The following is a 22443-nucleotide window of genomic DNA, read 5'->3' as shown; positions in this document are numbered from 1 at the left end:
CTAATCCACAAAATCCTGTGCCTCCATAAGACACATGGATCCAAATCCTGCTCCATAAGTTAGGGTCTTAATTTTAATCTAAATCAACAAAGTCTAGACAGTCTTTTGTGTTGTCAAGCTGTGGCACAACCATCGATGGTAGCTGCAGATTTTACAATGTCCACTGTCTCAGTATAAACTGGGATTTGCAGTAAAGCACTTTTATCTGCTGAAGTTGGGAGTTGCTACATTCAAGACTTCCTTAAACCTTCTGTACATTGTTATTCAGTTGTCATACAACGTGCACACACTCTGTGGCATTTAATTTAAAAACTGCTGGCAAGATGCAGGCGTAACCCAACTCTGAACCTTTACAGTGCACGTGTTAATGCTGTGAGGATTAAGGGTTTGATTTCAGAGCTCACATGAACCAATTAAAGCCTCTCTGACCACAACCAAACATATGGCGTTCCAGGCAGGCAGCAGTAATCGGCTGTAAGAGAGGCAGAGAGACTCGACAATAACATCCAAGTTAAGTCAGAAGAGTCCTGGTTTGGACTTTGGATTTGTTATGTCACACACTTGGATGGGAGGAGACGAGGTTGAGCAATGGTGGGGAAAAAAAAAACAATTTTCAGCCCAGTTTTCAAATATTCAGATAATTCTTACACTATTTTATACAATGTAGTCAGTTTCTCACATTTTAGCCAACTCTTTGCAGTTCAAATCAAGATTTGCAGTATTAGTTTATGCACAGCTCTCAACGTCCCACCACCAGAGGTTTGGACTTTGACTGGACCACTACGCATCTTGATTGTTTTTAGTCATTCTGTTGTATATTTGCTGCAGCGTTTGGGATCATTTGTTCTTTTTTTTTTCCAGCTGAGCTTTAGCTTTCAGATTGAAGACCTCATATCTGACAATTCTTTGGCACATAGAGGAGTTCATGCTACGCTCAATTACTGCAAGGTGTTGGGTCCTTTAGCTGCAGGACAAGCCAGAATCATCAGCCCTCCACCACTGTGTGTGGCTTGACATGGCTTGTGACATGGTCACAAGCTGCGTTTCCATTACACCTAGAATTGTGCAAGAACTAAAAATAGCAATTTAAAAAATGCAAATGGCAGTTTCAAATTTCACTCAAAAGTTTTTGAGGTGGTTTTGTTAAACTTTTTTATTCAGAAATATATTGCAACAGCGTAATGGAAACACTTTTTTCACATTTACGTTCCCCTGGACGTGACATGAGGGTTGTGATCAGTTCATATCCGGTAAAGTTGGTGTAGAACAAATGGCAAATTTCAGTTTTAGAACCGAAAATGAGGGACAAAAACGGTACAAATTCTCAGCAGCAAGTAGAAAACCTCAAAATAACACTACCTGCAAACTTGAAGAAAAGCCGCAATTCTAAGAAAAAGAACTAAGGCTAAACACTAATGGCTAAAGGCTAAATGTGCTAAACACTGTTCAACGGAAACACCCAAAGACCCCCAGTAGCACCTGGCAAAGAAGTGACATTTTATTGTCTAATTTCCTCTAAAGTTCAAAGTTTGTCATTGTCATGTATGTTGCCTAAAACTGTAGTGCTGCTGTTAAATCAACCTTAGCAGAAACATGGCAATTTACCCAAACATACTTTGATGTGCAACCTAATTCTTGATGAAACATGTAAAAATGGACTAAAACTAAAAATGCGGGTCACTTTGGTCCAAACTGCCACTCTCATGGTAGTGTCGTGAACTTTAGCGTTTTAACATCATAGCTGAGGCTTGGAGAGACTGAAATGTAGGTCTGGGTTTCTCCAGTTTCTTTAAACCTGCTCAGATGTTACTTCTGGTTTTCCAGATTGGCAGCTGTCTTGAATATTTTTCATTTTTAAGTAAAATTTCTCACTTTAGGATGATGGAATTTGAAATGTTTGGAAAAGAGCTGATAGCTCTGATGAGCAGCTTAACTGATGTATAAAAACAGATTTGTAGACTTTTCTTACTTTATTTTTGTTCAAATGTTATTTGAGTGTGACATTTCTTTCAGCTTACTGGTCCACACATTTTGTATTTAGAAAAATAAACGAGTGACAAAGAAAAAAATTGTGGTTTCATTCCAAAGAAAAATGACTATTAAACTTTTTAAGGATCAGATAAATATGCTGAATGAGGGTTAGTATGTCAGCAGCTATGTCCAGGATTATTAAGTTTACTGGAGATGTAGGATGTGGGATTTCATCACATCAGACCAGCTGAAATCAGCAGATTTACCAACTACTCTTTTTTCATCTCATTAAAAACAAATAAAAACATTGTATTGTTCCTGACTGATGCTATGAAAACGACTAAAAGCAGAACTCTGCTCATCCTCCATCAGAATCCAGCTGAAGCAAACTCCTCTCAACAAAATGACAAGAAGCCTGAATAATTTAGAAGCTTTTAGTGTTTGCACAATAAATTTGCAGAACACATTGCAGTGGTTCTCATCTCAGCAGTGCCATTCAAGGCCTCATATGGTCATCGACCATAACATGCACATTACTGCACAGTCATTGCACTGTAGCCTCATGTATTTATTTGGTCTTTTTAGTATATTCCTGTGGTGTTTTTACTGGTGTTAAAGGGGTGTGCAGCACAGCTACAGTTCCCTGCCATCTTATATGTGACAAACAACTTGAAAACTTCATGATTTTATGCTCAGACGTTCCCGTACGACAGTACAACCTTTTTGTACAAAAGTCAGACAAATAAATGAGATGACTGGCTCTTGAATACAAACTTTATCTCCCATCATTTGTATTTAAGGAAAATCTGAAAGTTGAACCTCTGTTGGGGTTTTGGAGTCATGGATCTTTGCTCCGTGTTATTTTTACGTTACATACAAGCAGTTGCTACGTTTACAAGGAAGTTTTAATTCTGAATAAAAGTTAATTTCGCTTTAAACTGATGAAAAACGACCATGTATTTCATACGTCACATGCACCCTCCAATCAGAACCCTTCCCAACCCGCCGTTTTTAAGATGAATTAAGTGAGGACGTGTTTCATGTAAACCTTAACTCAAAATTATTATTTTCAGGTAAACTTTAAAGAAGAATACTTCCAAATCATTTAATTCCAAATTATTAATTCCGATTTAAAAAAACAAAACATCATGTACCCGATGATGCTGATACAACAGCAGTCTTGTTGGGTTTGGGTTTTTTCTCTTTTAATATCAGCTTTTAGGAAAGTGGTTGAAAAATGTAAATAACAATATGTTGGATGTGTGGTGTTTGGTTTTCCTCTGCATCATTATTAGTTTTAGGGGTGTGTACATGTGTGCATGTTCACACCAGAACATGTTGGTCTTTGTGAGCTGTAGCTGCAGCCATAAAGAAGCTTGTTTGCATGACCTGAACCCTGCCGTGTGCGCTCGAATAGTTTTACATCGTTGAGGTCAAATATATCCCGTGTGTTGATAAAGACCCAGGCTGAGGTAATGGTTGGGGAAACATGTCAAAACAAGTGGGTCAATCTTTTTGTCTACGTTTGTCTGTTGGTTTTGCTAGTATGACGTTAACACAGCGGCACTGCAGAATTTAACCGAAGGTCTTCTCAGTTGCAGATCTGTAGGCTCACCGTAACTTTGTGTTTTATGTTTGTGTGTGTGAATCTGGAGGGATTTTCATGCGCTTGAATTCTGGTTATTCAGAGGTTTCAGCTGCCTTCCGTTCAAATCTGATCAGATGCAAATGTTTCATCTCTTTTCCTACTTCCTCATCCTCACAAACTGCTGAGAAACCATTTTAGATGCAGTCCCAGTTTCGTCTTCAAGCAGTGAGCCTACTTCTGTGTTATTTACTGATGCTGGCTGAGATTTTAGCATAGACACGATAAAATGTTGCCTGTGTCGCCTCTGTTATGTTAATAGCTTTGTTTCTGAACCCCTGTTGATTAAAAATGATCATTTAAGGCTGGAATACTGTCAGAAACTTCATAAATGAGGAGGAGAAATCGGCTTTTTTGTGAATTTTGTTTGCAGCTGTGACGAGGCAGTTTCTCATGCGGAGACGATGCCAAAGTTGGGTTTTTTTATTCGTTATTGGATTCTTTTTGCCTGTAAAGGATTTAGCAGTTTATTACCTCTGACATTAGCAGCCGATGTCAAGACTGTGGACTCTGTTGGTACAGAGTGTGGCCATGTTGAAAAAACACTGAATGTTTTGAAAAACCAGGAAGTGATGTCACCACGCTTGTGTGCTGGAAAAGGTCGATAATGGATCAGTAAATGTAGACAAACCTTCAAATATCCCATCTCGGAACTGCAAGTAGACACATGATACTGGATTATTACAGTAATCTGATTACTCTCACATATCGGTCATGTAAACAGAGTGTCTTATAAAAGCAGAGAAGGTCTTTAATATTTCAGAAAATTTGGTGTTGCATAAATGTCTGTGAATGAATTATCAGATCAGATTTAATCAAAATTTAATTGAACCAAGCTGTTCTTAATGAAATTGATTCAGTAAAATTAATGGTGGCACCCAGTTCTACCAGTTTCCAAAGTTATATTAAGGCATTAAATAGAGGAATCTGGATAAAAGCTGAAAGTTACACAGTCCAGTCTGAAAAGAGAAGGATTTATATGAAATTCTAGTTTTGGTTTAAGGTGATTTAGTTTAGTTGGACCAAATTAAGTGTCAGATCAAGGATAAATGTTTCATATTGGTTTCTCTGGTCTTTTACCATTATGACGCATCATAAAATCCTTCCTAAGCAAGCAAAACAATGTTTCTGTGTCTTTTACAAACAATAAATAGAAAATGAAAAATGGTTGTTTTAATGTTCTAATTTAATGTTACATTGTCTGTCTTGCTCTTATCTGTCATGTCTTTCACATGATGACCACATGGACCAATCTGTTCCAACCCACAACATAAAACAGAATTTGAGCATTTTCAGGTGGTTTATGGCGCTTTGTTTGGTTTAATCAGGTCTTTTGACGCAGTTGAACGATGTGAGAAAGAACTTAAAACTCCTATTTTAGCCATCTTGGCTTTCATGGAGTTTTTGTTGCACTTTTCATGAGATATGTCAGTTTGGACACATCAGTGAGAAACTGGAAACCTGATATGTCTGTACTTGATCCTTAGGGAAGTTTTCTGTAAAACTCAGCTGTTCCTTTGTGGTCTCATTTCCACCAGCTCCGTGCTCATTGTTGTTTTCATTGCGATTATTTGAGCTTGTGGTGCTTTGATCTCTAGTTATGCAGAGCAAATGTGCAGTTTTCCAAGCCTGCCTGGGTTTTTTTCCTTTCTTTTTTTTTTTTTTAATTCCTTGAGGCAATCTGGAGAAATTGTCCTAAAAATTAGATTAAACAGATAAAACAAAACTAAACAATAGTAGTACACTAATTTCTCTTTGACATGTTAAGTATATTGTAAATTTATCAACCTCCTCTGATGAGACGATTTCAAGAAAAACTTTAGGTTAATTGGTGTTTTTAAGTGGAATATTGTTTCATGTGTTTAAAATGAATAGAATGAATTCACTGAAGTTGAACTCCCTCATTCAACTCGTATGTATTGTAAGACAAATCAGTCAGAAACACTTAAATTAAACAAAATCAGACAATCAAATGGCTTCCTGTGCCATAAACGATTCTAAATGTATTTAACGTATATTGTCAGTTTGCATTAAGCACACATGCAAATATAAGACTGGTTTCCATCTGCTGTATAAAAGATCCATTATTGAATAGAAAATGTAGAATTTAGAGGAGTTTTCCACTTCTAGTTGGCCACTGCCACATGTTGTTACAATTCAGCCATCCTCTTTGGGTTTTCCATGAACACATGAACAGCTTTCTAAACTCCTTGCTGTTGAGTTTTTTTTTGCAACATGGTGCCAATAATGTGCTGTAAAATGTAGCAGTGCTGAATTTAAACTTACTTTTAGTTAAAATGTCAACATGTATGACAACCGTGACTGTAAATGTCTCACATAAATGTGTTCTTATCCTTGTAAAACTAAATTTTTATTTTTTTATTTTTCTTAAACTTGCTGAACTTTCAGAATGTATGAAGTTAATTGGTTATTATTCTGCATCACAGGAAAGACTTCACATTGTTGCTTTAAAGGGGTGCTATTATGGTATTTGGAGTTTTCTGAGCTTTCTACAGTGTTACAGTGTTGAATCCTCATCAGACATGTGAATGGCACTGTTTTTTTTTTTATCACCTAAACACATGTTTGAGTTTGAGTTCCAGCACTCTCTCCGTTCGGTTTCCATGGCAACGAAAACAACGTTGTTTTAGAAGTTTTTTCCACTTGGAAATCCTTGTGACATCCCGGGGGATAAGGTTCGGTGATTGGTTACCTTCTACTGGTTAACAAGGGCATGTACAAATACATCAGGCGGGTGGAAAACGTGGGATAAAGTTATTTCCAACGATGGCTGGTGAGTTTACCAAAGAGAGACATCCTGCTGCATTCGTTGCTGTGGGTTGCTGTTTTCCACTTCGTTTTCAGGCTCTGATTCAGGTTCCAACATGTAGGGCTGTATGCTATGTGTTGACATTGTAGTATGTTTTTTTTTATTGAGTTCATATTAGCCTAATCCTTCTGTTTATGAGATGTTACAATGACGGCAAAAGCAGGTGCGGTGCGCGCTCCCGATGTAGCACGTGGCGGGAGGCGGGGCTTAATGCGGAAGAGTCTCAATCCACTCGTTTTGCCCACAGGCTGATCTGACAGCCTACAGAGAGGGTCGGTCTGAAGTAAATAAAGCCATTTGTGACAATAACTCGATCAATCCCAGCCCTTCTGGTCTCAGAAATAAAAATAAATTAGCCTGAAATGCACATAATAGTTCCACTTTAATGGACCAGAACAGTTGACAGTTTAATTCCTGTAATATTATTTGAAAATGTATCTTTTAAATCACTTTTCATCACGACAGACGTGTTTGTCTTTAGTCTTTCCATCTGTGACCCACTTTAGTCTGGCTGACTACCAAGGAAATAACAATTATGTAGATGATGGGAGTGTGGACCCTCTTAGAGCCTCTTATCAGTAGGTTAGGGATGGGTGTGTCACTTTCGGCTGCGGACCAGTCTGATGTGGCCCGAAGATACTGAAGGCAAAGCACGCCCTCCGGAAAGGCTTTAGTGGGGCAGGTACTTTGTTTTCCAGTCTTCCCTTTCTTCTTTAGAAATGATATGTTTAATGAAGAGTTGAATGAAAGACTGACCAATGAAAACTGGAAATGCTGAATGAAGACACCAATAAGCAGAAATGACAACATAACATGACTGATGTGCTTGTTCTGCCTGAACAAGGAAACTTGCTCCAGCATGTCTGGAGGTCTTTCTGTTTCCTTATCTTAAGTCGTGGATGTTCTGTGGAAGCTGCCTTATGAGAAGTATGTGATCAATGTTAACTTAATAAAACCGTCTATTATGCTTAAAAGTCCTGTTTTTTTTCCCAGGAGCTGCTTTTATCGCCACATCTCAAGTGTCCTGTGCAAAGTAGCACTGAATTATTCTGATAAAAATCATCTTTGTTTTGCTTTTGGCTCATAAATCTGTCAGGGGTCACAGGTCTGTGTTGGCTGGACCCCTGAGCCCTGTATTGTAATGATGGCGCCGCTCTGTTGGTACAGCAGTAATCTAAACAAATGGATGGAGTGAAAATACTGAAGGCTGAGAGGGGTTCACAGGGGAAGGAGGAAAACTGCTTTCCTTGTGAAATTACCCAAATCGCCTCATTTCTGCAGAGTTCACCGAACTGGAGTTCTGCCTGATGGTTGGATCATCTGTGTTAGCATGGCTACATCACACACTAGTCTGTTTTATTATGAGTATTTACCATGCATAAAACTGCATTTATATTTGAATATTGTTTATAGGAATTGTTGCAGCCCTTGACATCAATAAAAGGAGAAGAGAGTTTCTGACGGGTGCAGCATCTGAGAATGCTGGAACTTTCCGGACACCGCCAGCATTGTATCACAAGCACCATGAAAACTATAAAACAAGGGGAAATACATTTGCTTATCGTTTTGTAAATTTAAAATAATAAAACTGAGATGAAATTCAGTTACTGACAGAAAATGAAATGTATGAACTTCAGTATTACAAGTTTAATTATAAATCAGTACTCTGGTGCCTTCATGCGCAACATGCAAATTTGCACGAAATATTTCAGGAAAATTATATTAACAGGCTTAATACAGGCTTAATGTGTATGTACTACATTACATACACATTTACAGCATACCTCGCTCCGCAAGTTGCGACTCATAGCCGTTTGCTTTAGCCCACCTTCACACAAGGCGCTGCCAACGTGTTTAGCGCATACACACGTCGGATATAATGGAAGGTGAACAGCTTTGAAACAAATGGAAACAGCAGATTAAAGGGGTGCTATTATGTCATTTCAAGTTTTCTGAGCTTTCTACAGTGTTACAGTGTTGAATCCTCATCAGACGTGAACGACACTGTTTTTTTATCCCTAAACATGTGTTTGAGGTTGAGTTTGAGTTCCAGCACTCTCTCCATTCGGTTTCCATGGCGATGAAAAACGCGTCGTTTTAGAGAGTTTTTTCTACTTGCAAATCCTTGTGACGTCCCGGGGGATAAGGTTCGGTGATTGGTTACCTTCTACTGGTTAACAAGGACATGTACAAATACATCAGACGGGTGGAAAACGTGGGATAAAGTTATTTCCAACGATGGCTGGTGAGTTTACCAAAGAGAGACATCCTGCTGCATTCGTTGCTGTGGGTTGCTGTTTTCCACTTCGTTTTCAGGCTCTGATTCAGGTTCCAACATGTAGGGCTGTATGCTATGTGTTGACATTGTATTTTGTTTTTTTATTGAGTTCATATTAGCCTAATCCTTCTGTTTATAAGATGTTACAATGTCGGCGAAAGCAGGTGCGGTGCGCGCTCCCGATGTAGTGCAGCCCCTTCTGGGCTCAGAAATAAAAATAAATTTGCCTGAAATGAACATAATAGTTCCACTTCAAGGAACGACTTAATTTAACCTGTTAAGATTGTAACAATTTCTGAATAACTCACTATAATGGAAAGGAGATGAAGACTTTCTGCCGCTGAGACCAACAGGCAGAAAGTTATGCACGTATATCACTTCTGCGGAACGTAACGTCAATGACGTCAGCGGTACGCAAATAAAATCAATAAATGAGCGGTCATTTATAGGCATTTTGAAGTGATTATTGACTTCATTATTTGGTAATCGAGGGTAAATTTAAACTCATTTGTTTTATTATCGCTGGGACCGGTGCGGCGTGAGCAGCCTGTTGGCCCCTGCAGACTTTACACTGGTATTTGTTCTGAAGAAACAGGTTCAGCCTTCTGGACATTCCAGCTGTCTACATCTCCTGATTTTTAGAATAAATCAGTGTTGCAGGAGAAGCACGCCTTCTGGCCAAGTCCTGTTTTCTCTGTGGTTGAACTTAAATTCCATGAATTTCATAACAAAAGAATCTGCAACTCTGCTCTCTGAAGCCAACACTCCCAGTCTCTGACTGTGTCCCTGTCTGCAGCCCCTCTGTCCACATCGTCTCGCTGTGCTTTCCCTTCCTCTCTCTCTCTCTCTCTCTCTCTCTCTCTCTCTCTCTCTCTCTCTCTCTCTCTCTCTCTCTCTCTCTCTCTCTCTCTCGGTATCCACACTGTCTGGGCAGGAACGTGTTGACTCAGCTTTGATCCTTCTTTCAGACATGCACTCAGAAAAGTCCTTCCCGAGCCACTGACTTTACACAACTAAAACTCTGCTGTGTTGTAAATGATTAACTTATGAAATAAATCCTCTAATAGAAGGCTTTGATATGAGTTTCTGTGCTGCTCAAATCCCAATAAAGGAGTTTTCAGTTGCATATTTCACTCTTTGCTACCACTTATTAAGATTACATCTTAACCAGCTGATTTTTACTGATTTCATAACCAAATAACATCAGATAAAAGCTTCTAAGTCTCATGTCAAAGCTCTTTTCTGGGTGGGACTGAAATTAGAGGGATCTAGTCTGCAGTCAACACTTGTCACAGATCACTCTGCCACATGTACACGGCGACAGCTGCAAAAGTGTAAGAATGTATCATCTGAATATTATTTACAGTTACAAATACTCCGGTCAGAGCGTGGGTAAGTAATGGAGAGGTTTTAAAGAGGATTTTCTTGTTTGAAAGGCTTGTTGCTCAGCTGGGAACCTCAGCAGACTCTTGCAGGACTGGAATCCTGGTTGTTATAAGGTGGATTTAGCAGATTAGGGTTTGTTTTGTGGGTTTAAAAAAAAAAAAAAGACCTATTTCCCTGAATGAGTCATATATGTGAGTCCTTTATTGCCTTGGGAAGAAAAGTGAGAAGTGTTACAGGTCACACCTTGTTCTGTTGCAGTAAAAGAAAAGGTAATTTTGTTGTCACTTGTGTGGTTAGTGTGTCTTTGTGGTCCAGAAGCACATTTTTCCTGCTCCGTTTGTCACCTCTCTGCTCCAGCTGCTTGCACATCAAACACCAGTATCAGGACTGCAGACTGGAAAAATTTTGGCTTCAGCTATGTGACTTTCTGGCTTCCCACATGACTGTAATTCCAGGCTGCAGAGAGTTTTTTTTTTTTTAAACTTTTTTTTTCTGCTTCAACAACAGCTAACAGAGTTACTGTTTTAGATTGATGGAGATATATCGGCTTCTCTGGATAGAAAAATGACGTGCAGCAGGACACATTGAGTGAAATGTGTTAGTGACTCCTCTGCAGTCTCGCAAAGTCCCACTGAGGAAATAGTCATTTCATGAGCTTGAAGATCCTTCTGTGTTTAGATGATTATGTGGATTATATTAGTCACTGGATAAATGTTCTGTCAGATGACCGTCTCACTTGGTGAGGATGTGTTAATTGATGCATCATTTCTGCAAAAAGCTGACATAATTAGTTATTTGGATGTCAGTGTGTGTGAAGGGCTGTGAGCTTTGTCTTGGCTGAAAAACAGAGTATGCATATCTGTGGTTTCCAGAAAAAGAAAATGACTGTTTTGCTCCTCTGGAAAAGAAATATTGCAGCGCACACAGCTCTTTTAAAACAAGGCTGCACCTGCTAAGGCCAGTGTTTCTGACCCTGCATGTTTACAGGTAACCCTACTCTAACACACCTGAATGAAAATAACAGGCTGCAAAGAACTTGAGGAGTTCAATAATCTGAATTAGGTGTTTTGGAGGAGGATCATATCTAAAACATGCAGGGTTGGCGGTCCTGAGGACCTGTCATGAGAAACACTACGGTGATTGTAAAACCTGAGGTTTGGTCCAGTTTGTTTTTGTTTTGTTTTTCCCAGGGTCAGATTGTTAATTTAATATGTATTAAAGGTGGTGGAAGACAATATTTTTGATTTAAAAAAAAAAAAAAAAAAAAAAAAAAAAAAAAAAAAAAAAAAAAGCCTGGTTAAATGGTTGTTTTTTTTTTTTTGTTTTTTTTTTGTTTTTTTTTGTTTTTTTTTTTTAAATTTGATCAAATTATTATAGTATCAAAGTAGGAACCATGATGAAACCTCTTGTTTTCCAAATAGTAAAAACAAGTTTATTCTATTGTTTAATCAGCTTTAAAATAAGCTGTTATTTTGTTATGCAGTTATAATAGTTGGGATTTGTGTGGATAAATATAAGGACAGGGGGTTGAGTGTGAGGACCATTTCATTATTATAAACTTCCAACAATAGTCTTTGATATGTTTAGTTCATTTTAATTATTTTATTGTACATTATTGTATTCTAATTTTTCTATGTACTTTGTAAGCTATTTGTCCTTTTTATTGTTGGAAGTTGCACTTTGGTCAACTGTTGGGTTTTATAGAGCATTATAAATGAAGTTGCAGAAGTGTAATGCATGGTAAGGCTTACATGTAATAACTTGATATGGCGGCATTAGTTGGAAAAAGAAAAACATTCTGCAGCATCTGGCAGATGTTCGGTTTCAGTGCTGCAGAACCACATCACTACATGGTGTGGTTGGATTTTCAGTGCAGGTGTCTTTAAGACTTTCTCCTAACATTGTTCCTCAACTCATGTTTACCAGTGAGACTAAGAAAAAGATATTTGCAAAAGATGGTTAATTCTTTCTTTATACTAAACCATACAATTTTTTTTTTTTTAATTATTTCAGACTTGATAAAAGAGCTACTGATCTCTGAAATGAATCTTTATTGCAGATGAACAATAGAAAACATGGAAATGTTCATAAATAAGAAAATAAAGTGTACAGTAATCAAACGTGGGGCAAACTAAGAAAAAAAACCACACACACGCAAACACACACACACACACACCCTCTCAGCCAGGATGTTGTTTACATCGCCGTAAAGTCGGATATTAATGGACATTAGTAAGCCTCATGGTTATTAGCTGACATTGTTTCATTTGGGATTATGGTAACTGGATCTTCTCTGTTGACTGCAAGAAGAAGCGTTGCTTCCACCTCCAGCTTACATTTGTTCTTGCTTGGTGCACACGTGCACCAACACCTGATTTTGAACCTCTGGTATGTTGTGTATAAATACATGTCCTCAACGCTGCTGGCATCTTGTTTCTTTTGAGAGGTTCTTATATTGCAAATTACAGCGCTAAATCTGCCGACTTTTTTTTGTTAAAAGCGACAAATCTAGCAACTTCTACTGGAGTTATTAGAGACTTTTCTGGTGTTTTGGCGACTGACTTGAAGACACATATTGTTCTGCAGTTACTGTAAGGAAGGAGCAGCAGGAGCCTCTCCCGTCCTAAAGCACTCCCAGGCGGCCAGTCTCAGTCGGCTCCGGCTGCAGGTCGATGTAGAATAACTGCAGTAGGTTGTGGAAGTTCACCTAAACATAGTTTATACCATTGTCAGTGACAACTGGCTGCATTATTTTCCTATATGTAGGTCGGCGAGTGAAACACTGTAATATCCCTCCGTTACGGGGCGTTACCATAGCAACGCGTCAGCTGGTTCAGCTGTCTTTTAATAGGTGAATGAGGAAAAACGCGCTGTAGCCTGACAGCGGTTGTTTGGCATAAAACGTACATCGAGGCCAACGTAAAATAGTTCCGATAGAAACGATAAAAGTGGTTTAAACAACTCTGAACCGTGCATTAGACGGTTATAATGTTCTCGGAGTTGAGAACACCACGATGCGCAGCGTTGTTTAAAAATACTGGATAATTGTGTTAAATAATCGAGATCTCGATTTCAGTCAAAATAATCATGATTATAATTTTTGTCATAATCGAGCAGTCCTAACATGATAAACGGCTAAAATGAAACGACATTTTTATCTGAAGCGACTGATGTGAGAAACGGCAATCACACATCAGTACAGTAGGAAATCATGGTATTGCTTCTCAACCATTTAGCGGAGAGAGGCTTTCTGAGAGGGAGGAAGTCCTGAAGTTGAAAATAGACTGATCTGATGGTATTTGGTGGCCCAGTTCACCATCCTGAAGCCACAGATGAAGAACAGTCTTGATAGAGGGAGCCTTGTGTGCACGGATGGGCTTTTCTGAGAGGAAGCCATTAGTATAACACCAGACATCCCACCTTGTTCTGGACCATCTGTATAATTGTGCACACTGGTGGCTGTGTTGGATCTTAAAAATACGCAGTTATGATTTGCTTGTGTTGCTATTTTGCAGCCTTTGTACTACGTTCTGTACTTTTCCTGTTGTCATGGTTAGTGTCCTTTAGGTTTTCACTCCTTTAACATACATTCTCCTATTTGTTGGTTTTCATAAATGAGCTGATGTTTATAATTCAAACAGACAGCTGGCCATTTAAAAAAAAATATACTGTTTCTGAACTCCTACAGGTTTAGTTTCTATTTGCATGTGTGAAATAAACAGAAGAATCCCAGTGTTGAAACGAACATCTTCAATTCAATTCAGCTTTATTTGTACAGCGCCACTTCACAACAGTGTTGTCACAGGGCACTTCACATACAGATCACTTCAAGCCAATTCATACATATCCTATAATAGAAACCAACTGATTGCATCGAGTCATGACTTCAATCCAATCCCACATCCTGAGCATGCATGTGGCGACAGTGGGAAGGAAAAAACTCCCCTTTAACAGGAAGAAAACCTCAGAACCCGGCTCAGGGAGGGCAGCCATCTGCCTCGACTGGTTGGGGTGGAGAGGACAGGAAAGACAGATCAACATGTACAACTGCACTTATTCAGGAAGACCTGTGGGGAAAAAAGGAGAAATAAGTTTGAGACGGCTATGTTGTCATATATTTATACATTAATAAATTATTATAAAGGAGCAAGGTACTTCTCAGTGCACCAGGTAACATCCCCATTGCTACATAAGTAATGGATAGGTAACTACCCCTAACTATAAGCGCATAACCTGGATAGTTGGGTCCCATACATGCAGTCTCCAACTCAGGAGATGCTCATCCCTATGGCGACACAACTAAAGTGAGATGTTTAACTCTGCTTCAGTTTCCTTGACTTTCAGATTGAAGTGTTGAAGTGAGGATGTGGTGACCCACTCAGAAATGTGGAAAAAGAGATGATCGGCTCATCAGAACTCCCAGAATTCACCCTGCCAGATGTGGTTATATAAATAGCTCAGTTTTCCAGGTTGCAATCTTTCCCATAGCCCTCTAACTCCGTGCCTCTTAATGGACACATTTCTGCATTTTTCTCTCGACCCCAAGTCGTCACTGGCAGTTGCATCATGTCGAAAATGGCCTTCAGAGCCAATCACAAGCAGGCATTCAGGTCATTGCTTATTTCCTAGTATTCCTGGAGTGGTGGGTTTTGATGTATTTTCCTGAAGTCAAACAGATCGATCTGTAAATATTGTTGTTGGCTCCTTCATGAGGTGATGCAGAATTTTAGTTATCTGAAAAAGTGAAGAACAAAGTGTTGGAAGCTTTTATCTGAGGAGGGTTTGAAACAACGTGTGTGTGTGTGTGTGTGTGTGTGTGTGTGTGTGTGTGTGTGTGTGTGTGTGTGTGAGTGTGTGTGTGTGTGTGTGTGTGTGTGTGTGTGTGAGTGTGTGAGTGTGTGAGTGTGTGAGTGTGTGAGTGTGTGAGTGAGTGAGTGAGTGAGTGAGTGAGTGAGTGAGTGAGTGAGAGAGAGAGAGAGAGAGAGAGAGAGAGAGAGAGAGGCGCTGCCATGTGCTGCCAAACATTTAGGAAGTGGAGACCGGAGAAGCCCCCCAGGGCCACTCGAGGATTTAAAGGGAAAGTGTGTATTTTCTTTGGGACTGTGTGAGACACGCCAAAAGGACAACCAGGTGTTGTACTTGGGCAGCACGCACTGTCCGTCGCCATGACGCACTCTTGGATACTTTGCATGTCAAAGACTTTTCAGATGATTTTGTTTCAGGCCTGTTGGACACTGAACATGTGTTCAAGTAAATGCACATGCAGGGTTTTATTTATACGTGTGTGTGTGTGTGTGTGTGGGAGAGAGAGAGAAACCTAATCCTCTTGCAGTTCCTACAGGACAGCAGTTTCCACCACTGTAACTGTGAGAATAAGGCCGACAGGCTTCCAGCGATGGGGATCTGATACTCGCTGCGATGGAGACGTTATCCAGGAAATTCTTGGCTTCAGTCTCAAACTTTTGTCTCTTGTTGACCGATGTTCAGAGTTTAAATAAATCCTCTTCTTCATGTTAAATAAAGCTTTACATTCGGACTGAAAAAACATGTATTTGCTTGTGAAATGCTTAAAATCGTCCAATGTCTTATCAGTTTGCATATTAAAGTTAATAATTGATGCTGAAGTATTTAATATTTGGTTTTTAAAATTAAGCCTTTTGTTGATTATTATAAAATGATAAAGTCAACCGTTGAACAGTTAACCTGCAAACTGATGTTTGATAGAGAGTAAATTGTGAAAAGTTAACTTATTTGTAGAGCTATGTGACATTTCCTGAGCACAATTTTACTCTTATTTTGGTCTGTAAATGTGCACACAAATGGATCCGTTCATGGCTGCATCAATTACATTTGTAATGTCTGAAGGCCTGGCAGCTTTTATTTAGTAGATATCCAGGATTGAACTTGGGCACGCTTGCTGTGATTTGTTTTTGGCTGCTTGAATCACATTAATACTCAAGCGTTTGATTTTTTTTTTGCAAAGTTGCGTTTTACCAGAGATGCTTGTGCTGTGAAACTGTTTCATGTCAGTGTTTATAAATCTGTGGAAGTGAAATCCTTGTTGTTGCTCATTAATTGTCGTTTTTGAGACCTATCACATTTTCTGAACCTCAATTCTTATAAGATGTCATTTAAACGTTGCTTTTTTTATTTTTGCAGTAGAGGTCAGAAATCACACAGTAAAGCAATTTGTTAAATAAGAGTAAGCAAGATAATGCATCCCATGAAACCAGAAATGGGGAAAATTCTCATGGCGGAACAGGGAAGTGATGTTCCTCTGACAGTAGGTCAACTTCCATTGTGTATTGTCGTTTCAGACCCTGGAGCAATTTGTTCAGCTGAGTTGCACAACATGCAGTCTGTTGTGGGAATCTTCTGTGTTTCAGGGTTGTTTCTGTTGCACATAAACGCCACAACAAGATGCTGTTTGGATATAATGGCTGCTGTGTGACTATGAAAGTGTTTTCTCTGTATTTCTGCTGCCACAGTGTTTGAGCTTCTCCCATGACCGCTCAGCTGAGCCCGTTCAAGTGTACACTCATAATCCTTTCAGGCATTTGAAAGAGCTGGAGGAGGAAAATATCTTGGTTACAGAGAAAAATCTGCAGATTAGTTAATGAGGTTTGTTTAGTTGGTTGGAGCTTTAATTCACCACACCGATGTGTGCTTACTGTATTATACTATCGCTCCTCATTGTCATTGTGAGCTGCAGGTGTTTTAAACTGTTAAAATGTGGCCTCTCCTTTTATTTGACTCTGAAGTGTTAATCCTCAAAGTCTACTCGGTTCCCATGCACCACAGACGTGGAGCGACGTGGAGTCCGCGGCGCGTTGTAGCGTCGAGTCCACTGTACAGTAACCTACAACATGTCAAATAGTGGGTGTCGTTTCAGCGACTTTTAGTTCCATTAAAACTGTGGCACTACTTTCTTGTCAACTTGACCTTTTTTCCCCTTCTAGTCTATCTCTAAACATGTTCTTTTTTTTTTCTTTTTTCTTTCTTATAGAAGCATCTAAACATGGCAGCACACACAGACTAGGACTTTAGGTTTGCCAGCGTGGAAGGAGAAAAAAGGAGGAGGTGGTGAAAGTGGAAGAGGAGGAAAAGTTTTTAAGGACAGTGGAGTCCGGTTGCCGATGGGTGAGACAGAGGATGAGCGCACGGCTCAGGCCAGCCAGCTGTTTGAGAACTTTGTCCAGTCGTCCACCTGTAAAGGGACTCTGCAGGCCTTCAGCATCCTGTGCAGGCAGCTGGAGCTGGATCCTCTGGACTACAACTTTTACAGCTTGCTGAAGGCTGCAGTCAGCTCCTGGAAAGTCAAAGCGTTGTGGACAAAACTGGACAAAAGGGCACAGCAGAAGGTCTATAACCAGAATAAAGTCTGCCAAGGCACAAGGGTAAGTGAAGTCAATAAAAATGATGTGTGCATGAGTCTAAAACTCTCTAAAAATTAGAGTTAGGATTTGTTCTGTGAAGATTTGCTGTAGTTGTAGCTTGTGACATTACTGCTAACATGCTAGTTAATGTGCTTCCCGTTTTGTGTCGTCTGTTCCTGTCTGGGATTTTATATCCCATAAAAATGCACCCTTGATAAGCTGCTTACAAGCGATATGGAACTTTTACACAATCATACCATGTTATTAGGGGTGGGAAAATCAAAGCGAGAAATCTGGATTTATTTGCTTCACAATTTTAAAATAGATTTTTTTTTTTTGTTAAAAAAATAGATTTTTTTTCAAACACATAAAGATAATCCATTATAAAATTTTGGGCATTTTTATTGTTTTTATTGATCTTTTTACTTGTTGTCTTGGGCATTATAGCAGCAGAATGATGTTCTGGCTACTGTGTTGTTTTTTTTCTAACTGAAATCAAGAAAAATGACGAGCAAAAAAAATAAGTTTTTTACATTTATTTTTAATCTACAAAAATCAGCAATATCAAAGAATTGTGAGAATTGCAATTTAAATTGAATCGGCACCCAAAAAAATCAGAATTGAATCAAATTGGGACAAAAGCATATCGTCACAGCCCTGCATGTTATGCCTCATTAATTCCTTCCTCATAACTCAGTTGTTTCTTTTTTCTACAACATTTGATTTTACACGAGGATGAAAAACTTTTAATTCCCATTTCCATGTCAAGCAGCAGACATGTCATCTGACAAGTCACTGTAGGTGTTTTCTATATGCGCCTTTACTCGCCACAAGTTTTAAATATGAGCCACCAGCCAAAAGTATTTACTGTATGAGGAAAAAATGAGCTTGAAGAATAAAATTGCCAACAAAGTTCCTCTTTGTCCCAAACAAGCAGCTTGTTTATATCAATGTGAAGGATTAGCTGTAACGTAACACCACTTTAGCCGGCTGTAGGGCAACATCGAGGTACTCAATTCTGTCCTAGGAGGGCCACAATCCAGCAGGTTTTGCATGTATCCCTGCTCCAACACATCTGACTCCAATGTATGAGTTATTGTGCAAAACCTGATAGGCTGTTGGATCCATTTAGTTTGATTCAGGTGTGTTGAAGCAGGATTACCTGGAAAGCTTGCTGGATTGTGGACCTTGTAGGACCAAACTGAATACCCCTGCTGTTAATTACTAAAATGAATACTGACAATGGGAAGAAACTGGGGGCAAACTGATGAAAAATCTGGCATAATCTACAGAAGTACTGCAGTTTGGTCTTTTGTGATAAGCGTGATTGAATATATACATGTGAAATGATAATTTAAGCAAAACAAAGCTTTGGTTGAAGGGAGACCACAGTACTGCAGACAAGCAGAGGGAATGTGTTCACAAATAAGGTGCGGTGTAACTAAAAGGTACCAAACTGCACAAGAATGAGCAGCTATTAGACATAAGTTAGTTGGAATGACACCTTCATGTTGGTCAGAAAGACACAACTTGCCTTTATAAATGCCCTTTTTTGAGAGAAATTACTCACAGTACCATGGAAAAATTAACTGATGATGAAAGTAAATTGTTATTATATGCAAACAGTTAATTAGAGCAAATTAATCTGCACTTGGGAGCATGATTGACTGAGTTTGGTGGGTGTAACTTTAGTGGCTCATGTAACTAAAGGTTCTTTAATAGGAAAAAAAACTGGGACTGCTTATGAGTTTAACTACATTAGCTGACATCCGCTGAGGCCTAAACATATCATGGAAGCTAAAATATGGCACATTAAGCTTCTCATAGTTGGTGTTTTATGTCCTGTGGTGCTGTCGCACCATGTATGTACACGTTATGTAGCACTTTAGGCATGGAGCTGGAGTGGCTTCATATCTGAAGGAAAATGATAAAACTTGCAGAGGGGAGATTAGCTCTCAGAGGGTTGGGCTGAGGGCTCACAGGGCCAAAAATAACAGCAAAGCTATTATTCCAGACATTTTTTAGAGAAACTGTTATTTACAGAAAGATAGAGGAACTGGAGGTGGGTGGGCCATTTCTGTTTTCTGCTGCTGAGTCTAAAAGAAAGCAGTTTGACCAAAGTCTTTGTTAATTCACTTCTTTTACAAGTAAGAAGGAAAAAAAAACATATTCTTTGAGTGATTCATACTCTAAACTGTTAGACTATAATTTCCCAAATGGCTGTTTCTAACTGCAGTTTATTCCCCAAATAACCACAAGATGGAAAAATGCACTGACCTAGAAATAAAACATGGACTAAACTAAAAAAAAAAAAAAAAAAAAAGAAATCAGGTTCGACTTTTGTTTCCCACGTAATGGAGCTGCTTTTCTCGTTCCGTTACTCTGAGTTGCAAACAGAAAAAGTGAACAGAAAAACTTACCGGTGCTGCAAAGTGTGACTCAAATCCACACCGATACCTTCTTCTGATGCCTGCTACTGTTTTGTCATGAACAAAAAATTTTAAGCAATATTCAGACTCTGTCTTTGTGAAACAACTCCTGCTTAAATACAGTGAGGGGAAATAAAGACATCACATGAAAGTTACTCTGCAAAGCCTTATTCCTACAGATGGGCCATATTTGCACCTGTTGACTATGAGATGGAGCATCTGCTTTATTTCAAGGTTCTGTTAAAATTAAACAATGTTGAATGTTTTTCTGATGTGTGATGCAGCTTCTGACTTTGTAGTTTACATTGTTGCAGGTATCTCTGTAAATGATGCCACAAGCTTTGCAGGTGATCTGATTTTAGTGTAGCTGTAGGGAAGAATCTGCTTAATGAGCTGCAAGTTAATCTCATGTTTAAACTGAAGTTGTTTTTATCAATCTGAAGTATTGCATGGAAATTTGAAGAATTTCATGTAAAACATACTTTTATTCAGTTTACTTAAGAAAAGAACAGACTGAATTATCTTATTGATAAATGTTTTGAAAATAATAAGTTGATAGAAACTTTTTTTTTTTACCAATAAATATTCAGATATAGACTTTAATGAAAAAAACAATAAAAGTGATATATGTGTGTGTATGGAGACAGTTTAGGGAACAAAATGGATAAAAAAAAAGGCTAAATAAAATATTGTTTCATAATTGATTAAAGCTGCTGTGATTAGAAAATAAAAGGTCATTTGTTTTGCTCTGATGTGAAGAAATAAAGTGATAAAAGTAAATGAAGTGTAAATAAATCAGTGGCATGTTGGTCTGCATAGATTTTATTATATTTGGTTATTAATGATTTGTACAGGAGGGACAGATTTTGATTTTTTTCTCCTTTTTATTCAAGAATTTGAGATTTTTGTTTGCATTGAGTGGGTTTTTGTTTGTTTGTCAAGGAATCCTAGACATTTGAGGTAAATATGTTATTGAGAGTAGAGAGAATTTGGTGTAGTTCACACATGTGCTCCACAGCTGATGATTCTCCATGCCAGACTGGGTTTGCACTCAGGAAGCTATCCTGCCTCCCAGCTTGTCCTTTTGTCCCTAAATGTACGAGTGAAAGTAGCTTTATATGATAGACTTACAATTAAACGAGTCAATACGGCTCCTGTGATAAAACATTAACAAATTATCTGGAGCCCATGAAGCCTTCCTGTGTGTCTGGGTGTTACTAAATAAAAAAAATCCTTAAAGCAGCATTAAGAGATTTTCTTGGTCATACGAGGTCACCTGGACTCGACACAGGTGTTTGACCTTGTTACCAGACTGTTAGCTTTCATTAGTCAATTTGTCTGGCAACATGTAAAACTCCAGTATTACCTCTTCTTTAAGCTTTACATTGATTCAGTACATTTAAAAGCTAGCCGCTTTCTGCCTCAGATGAGGCAAGTTTATTTTTGCAGTACAAGACAATTTACTCTTTCATATAGAACATTAAAAACATTACAGATGGTGCAAAGAAGGTATTAAAAACTAGTAAAAGGCAGCAAACAGATGGTTCAAATAACAAAATCATAGATTAGAATAAATAAAAACAAGCTAAATGAACAGACAGTGCAGATTTCATGCACAGGTGAGAAAAATGTTTATTAATCTGGTTTTAAGTATGGCTCATAGCTTTCATCTGGTTTATCAGAGTTTATCAGAACTGTTTCTGTCAGTGAGTCTGAACTATGAGTAAACATTAAACAAATTAAAATCTATCATTCATATTGAAAACATGACTAAAACATTGAGTCCGCTCAGAAATGCATTCATATCTAAGTAATCTATTTCTATTTCTAATATATAAATAATCCGGTGTTGTATGTCAGCTGTAACATTGTGCAGTCATTCATGTGACATCATTTTCTCAGAACTGTTTTACATTTCAGAAGTCTGAATCGAACATGAATCTAACCTCCCCATCATTGTTTGTGTCTTATCAGTGTCTGATCATCGGCGGGGGCCCGTGTGGTCTGCGGACCGCCATCGAGTTGGCCCTGCTGGGCTGTAAAGTGGTGGTGATTGAGAAGAGGGACACTTTCTCCAGGAACAATGTGCTCCACCTCTGGCCCTTTACCATTCACGACCTCAGGGGTCTCGGGGCCAAGAAGTTCTACGGCAAGTTCTGTGCAGGCGCCATCGACCACATCAGTAAGTAGAAATCTGTTATTTCTATATTTGATGCCATTTAGAAATAAATTGACCTTGATGTGAGAGGGCAAAATGCAAAATCTAGGGATGACTTGCTCCCTTCTCACTTTAATATGAAATAAAACAAATCCAAGTGTTGCAGTTTAAAGATATTTCACACTTTCTTTTTTTTTTTAAGTTATTATACCAAATTTAGAAATACTACGTTAGGATTGTTGTCTTTGTGCTGTTTTCATTCCTGCTTCTAGAGATAAGATGCAAAGCATCCATAAATGTAAATGAGGCCAAGTTTGCATGTGAGTGTGTTAAATCACTTCCATGCAGATAGGTGTGACATTGTGTAAAG

At 38.6% G+C, this 22443-nt stretch overlaps 1 protein-coding gene across 3 annotated transcripts in view; it reads left to right on the top strand.

The window, feature by feature from the left end:
* Positions 1-22443, top strand: part of LOC306770049 (F-actin-monooxygenase mical2b-like) — a 58988-nt gene that overhangs the window by 6000 nt on the left and 30545 nt on the right. For all 3 annotated transcript variants that reach the window (XR_013771719.1, XM_079258831.1, XM_079258830.1), the window contains exons 2-3: positions 17117-17507; positions 21890-22097. Coding sequence is in view for 2 of the 3 variants with exons in the window: in XM_079258831.1 (XP_079114957.1) it covers positions 17247-17507; positions 21890-22097 (469 nt within the window). In the remaining variant the exon portion in view is untranslated. The remainder of the gene's footprint in view (positions 1-17116; positions 17508-21889; positions 22098-22443) is intronic.

Source organism: Telmatherina bonti, assembly GCF_933228915.1.
Source record: "Telmatherina bonti genome assembly, chromosome: 2".
Lineage (NCBI taxonomy): Eukaryota > Metazoa > Chordata > Actinopteri > Atheriniformes > Telmatherinidae > Telmatherina > Telmatherina bonti.
Note: the sequence above shows the minus strand (reverse complement) of the source record. Positions and strands in the feature narration are given on the sequence as shown.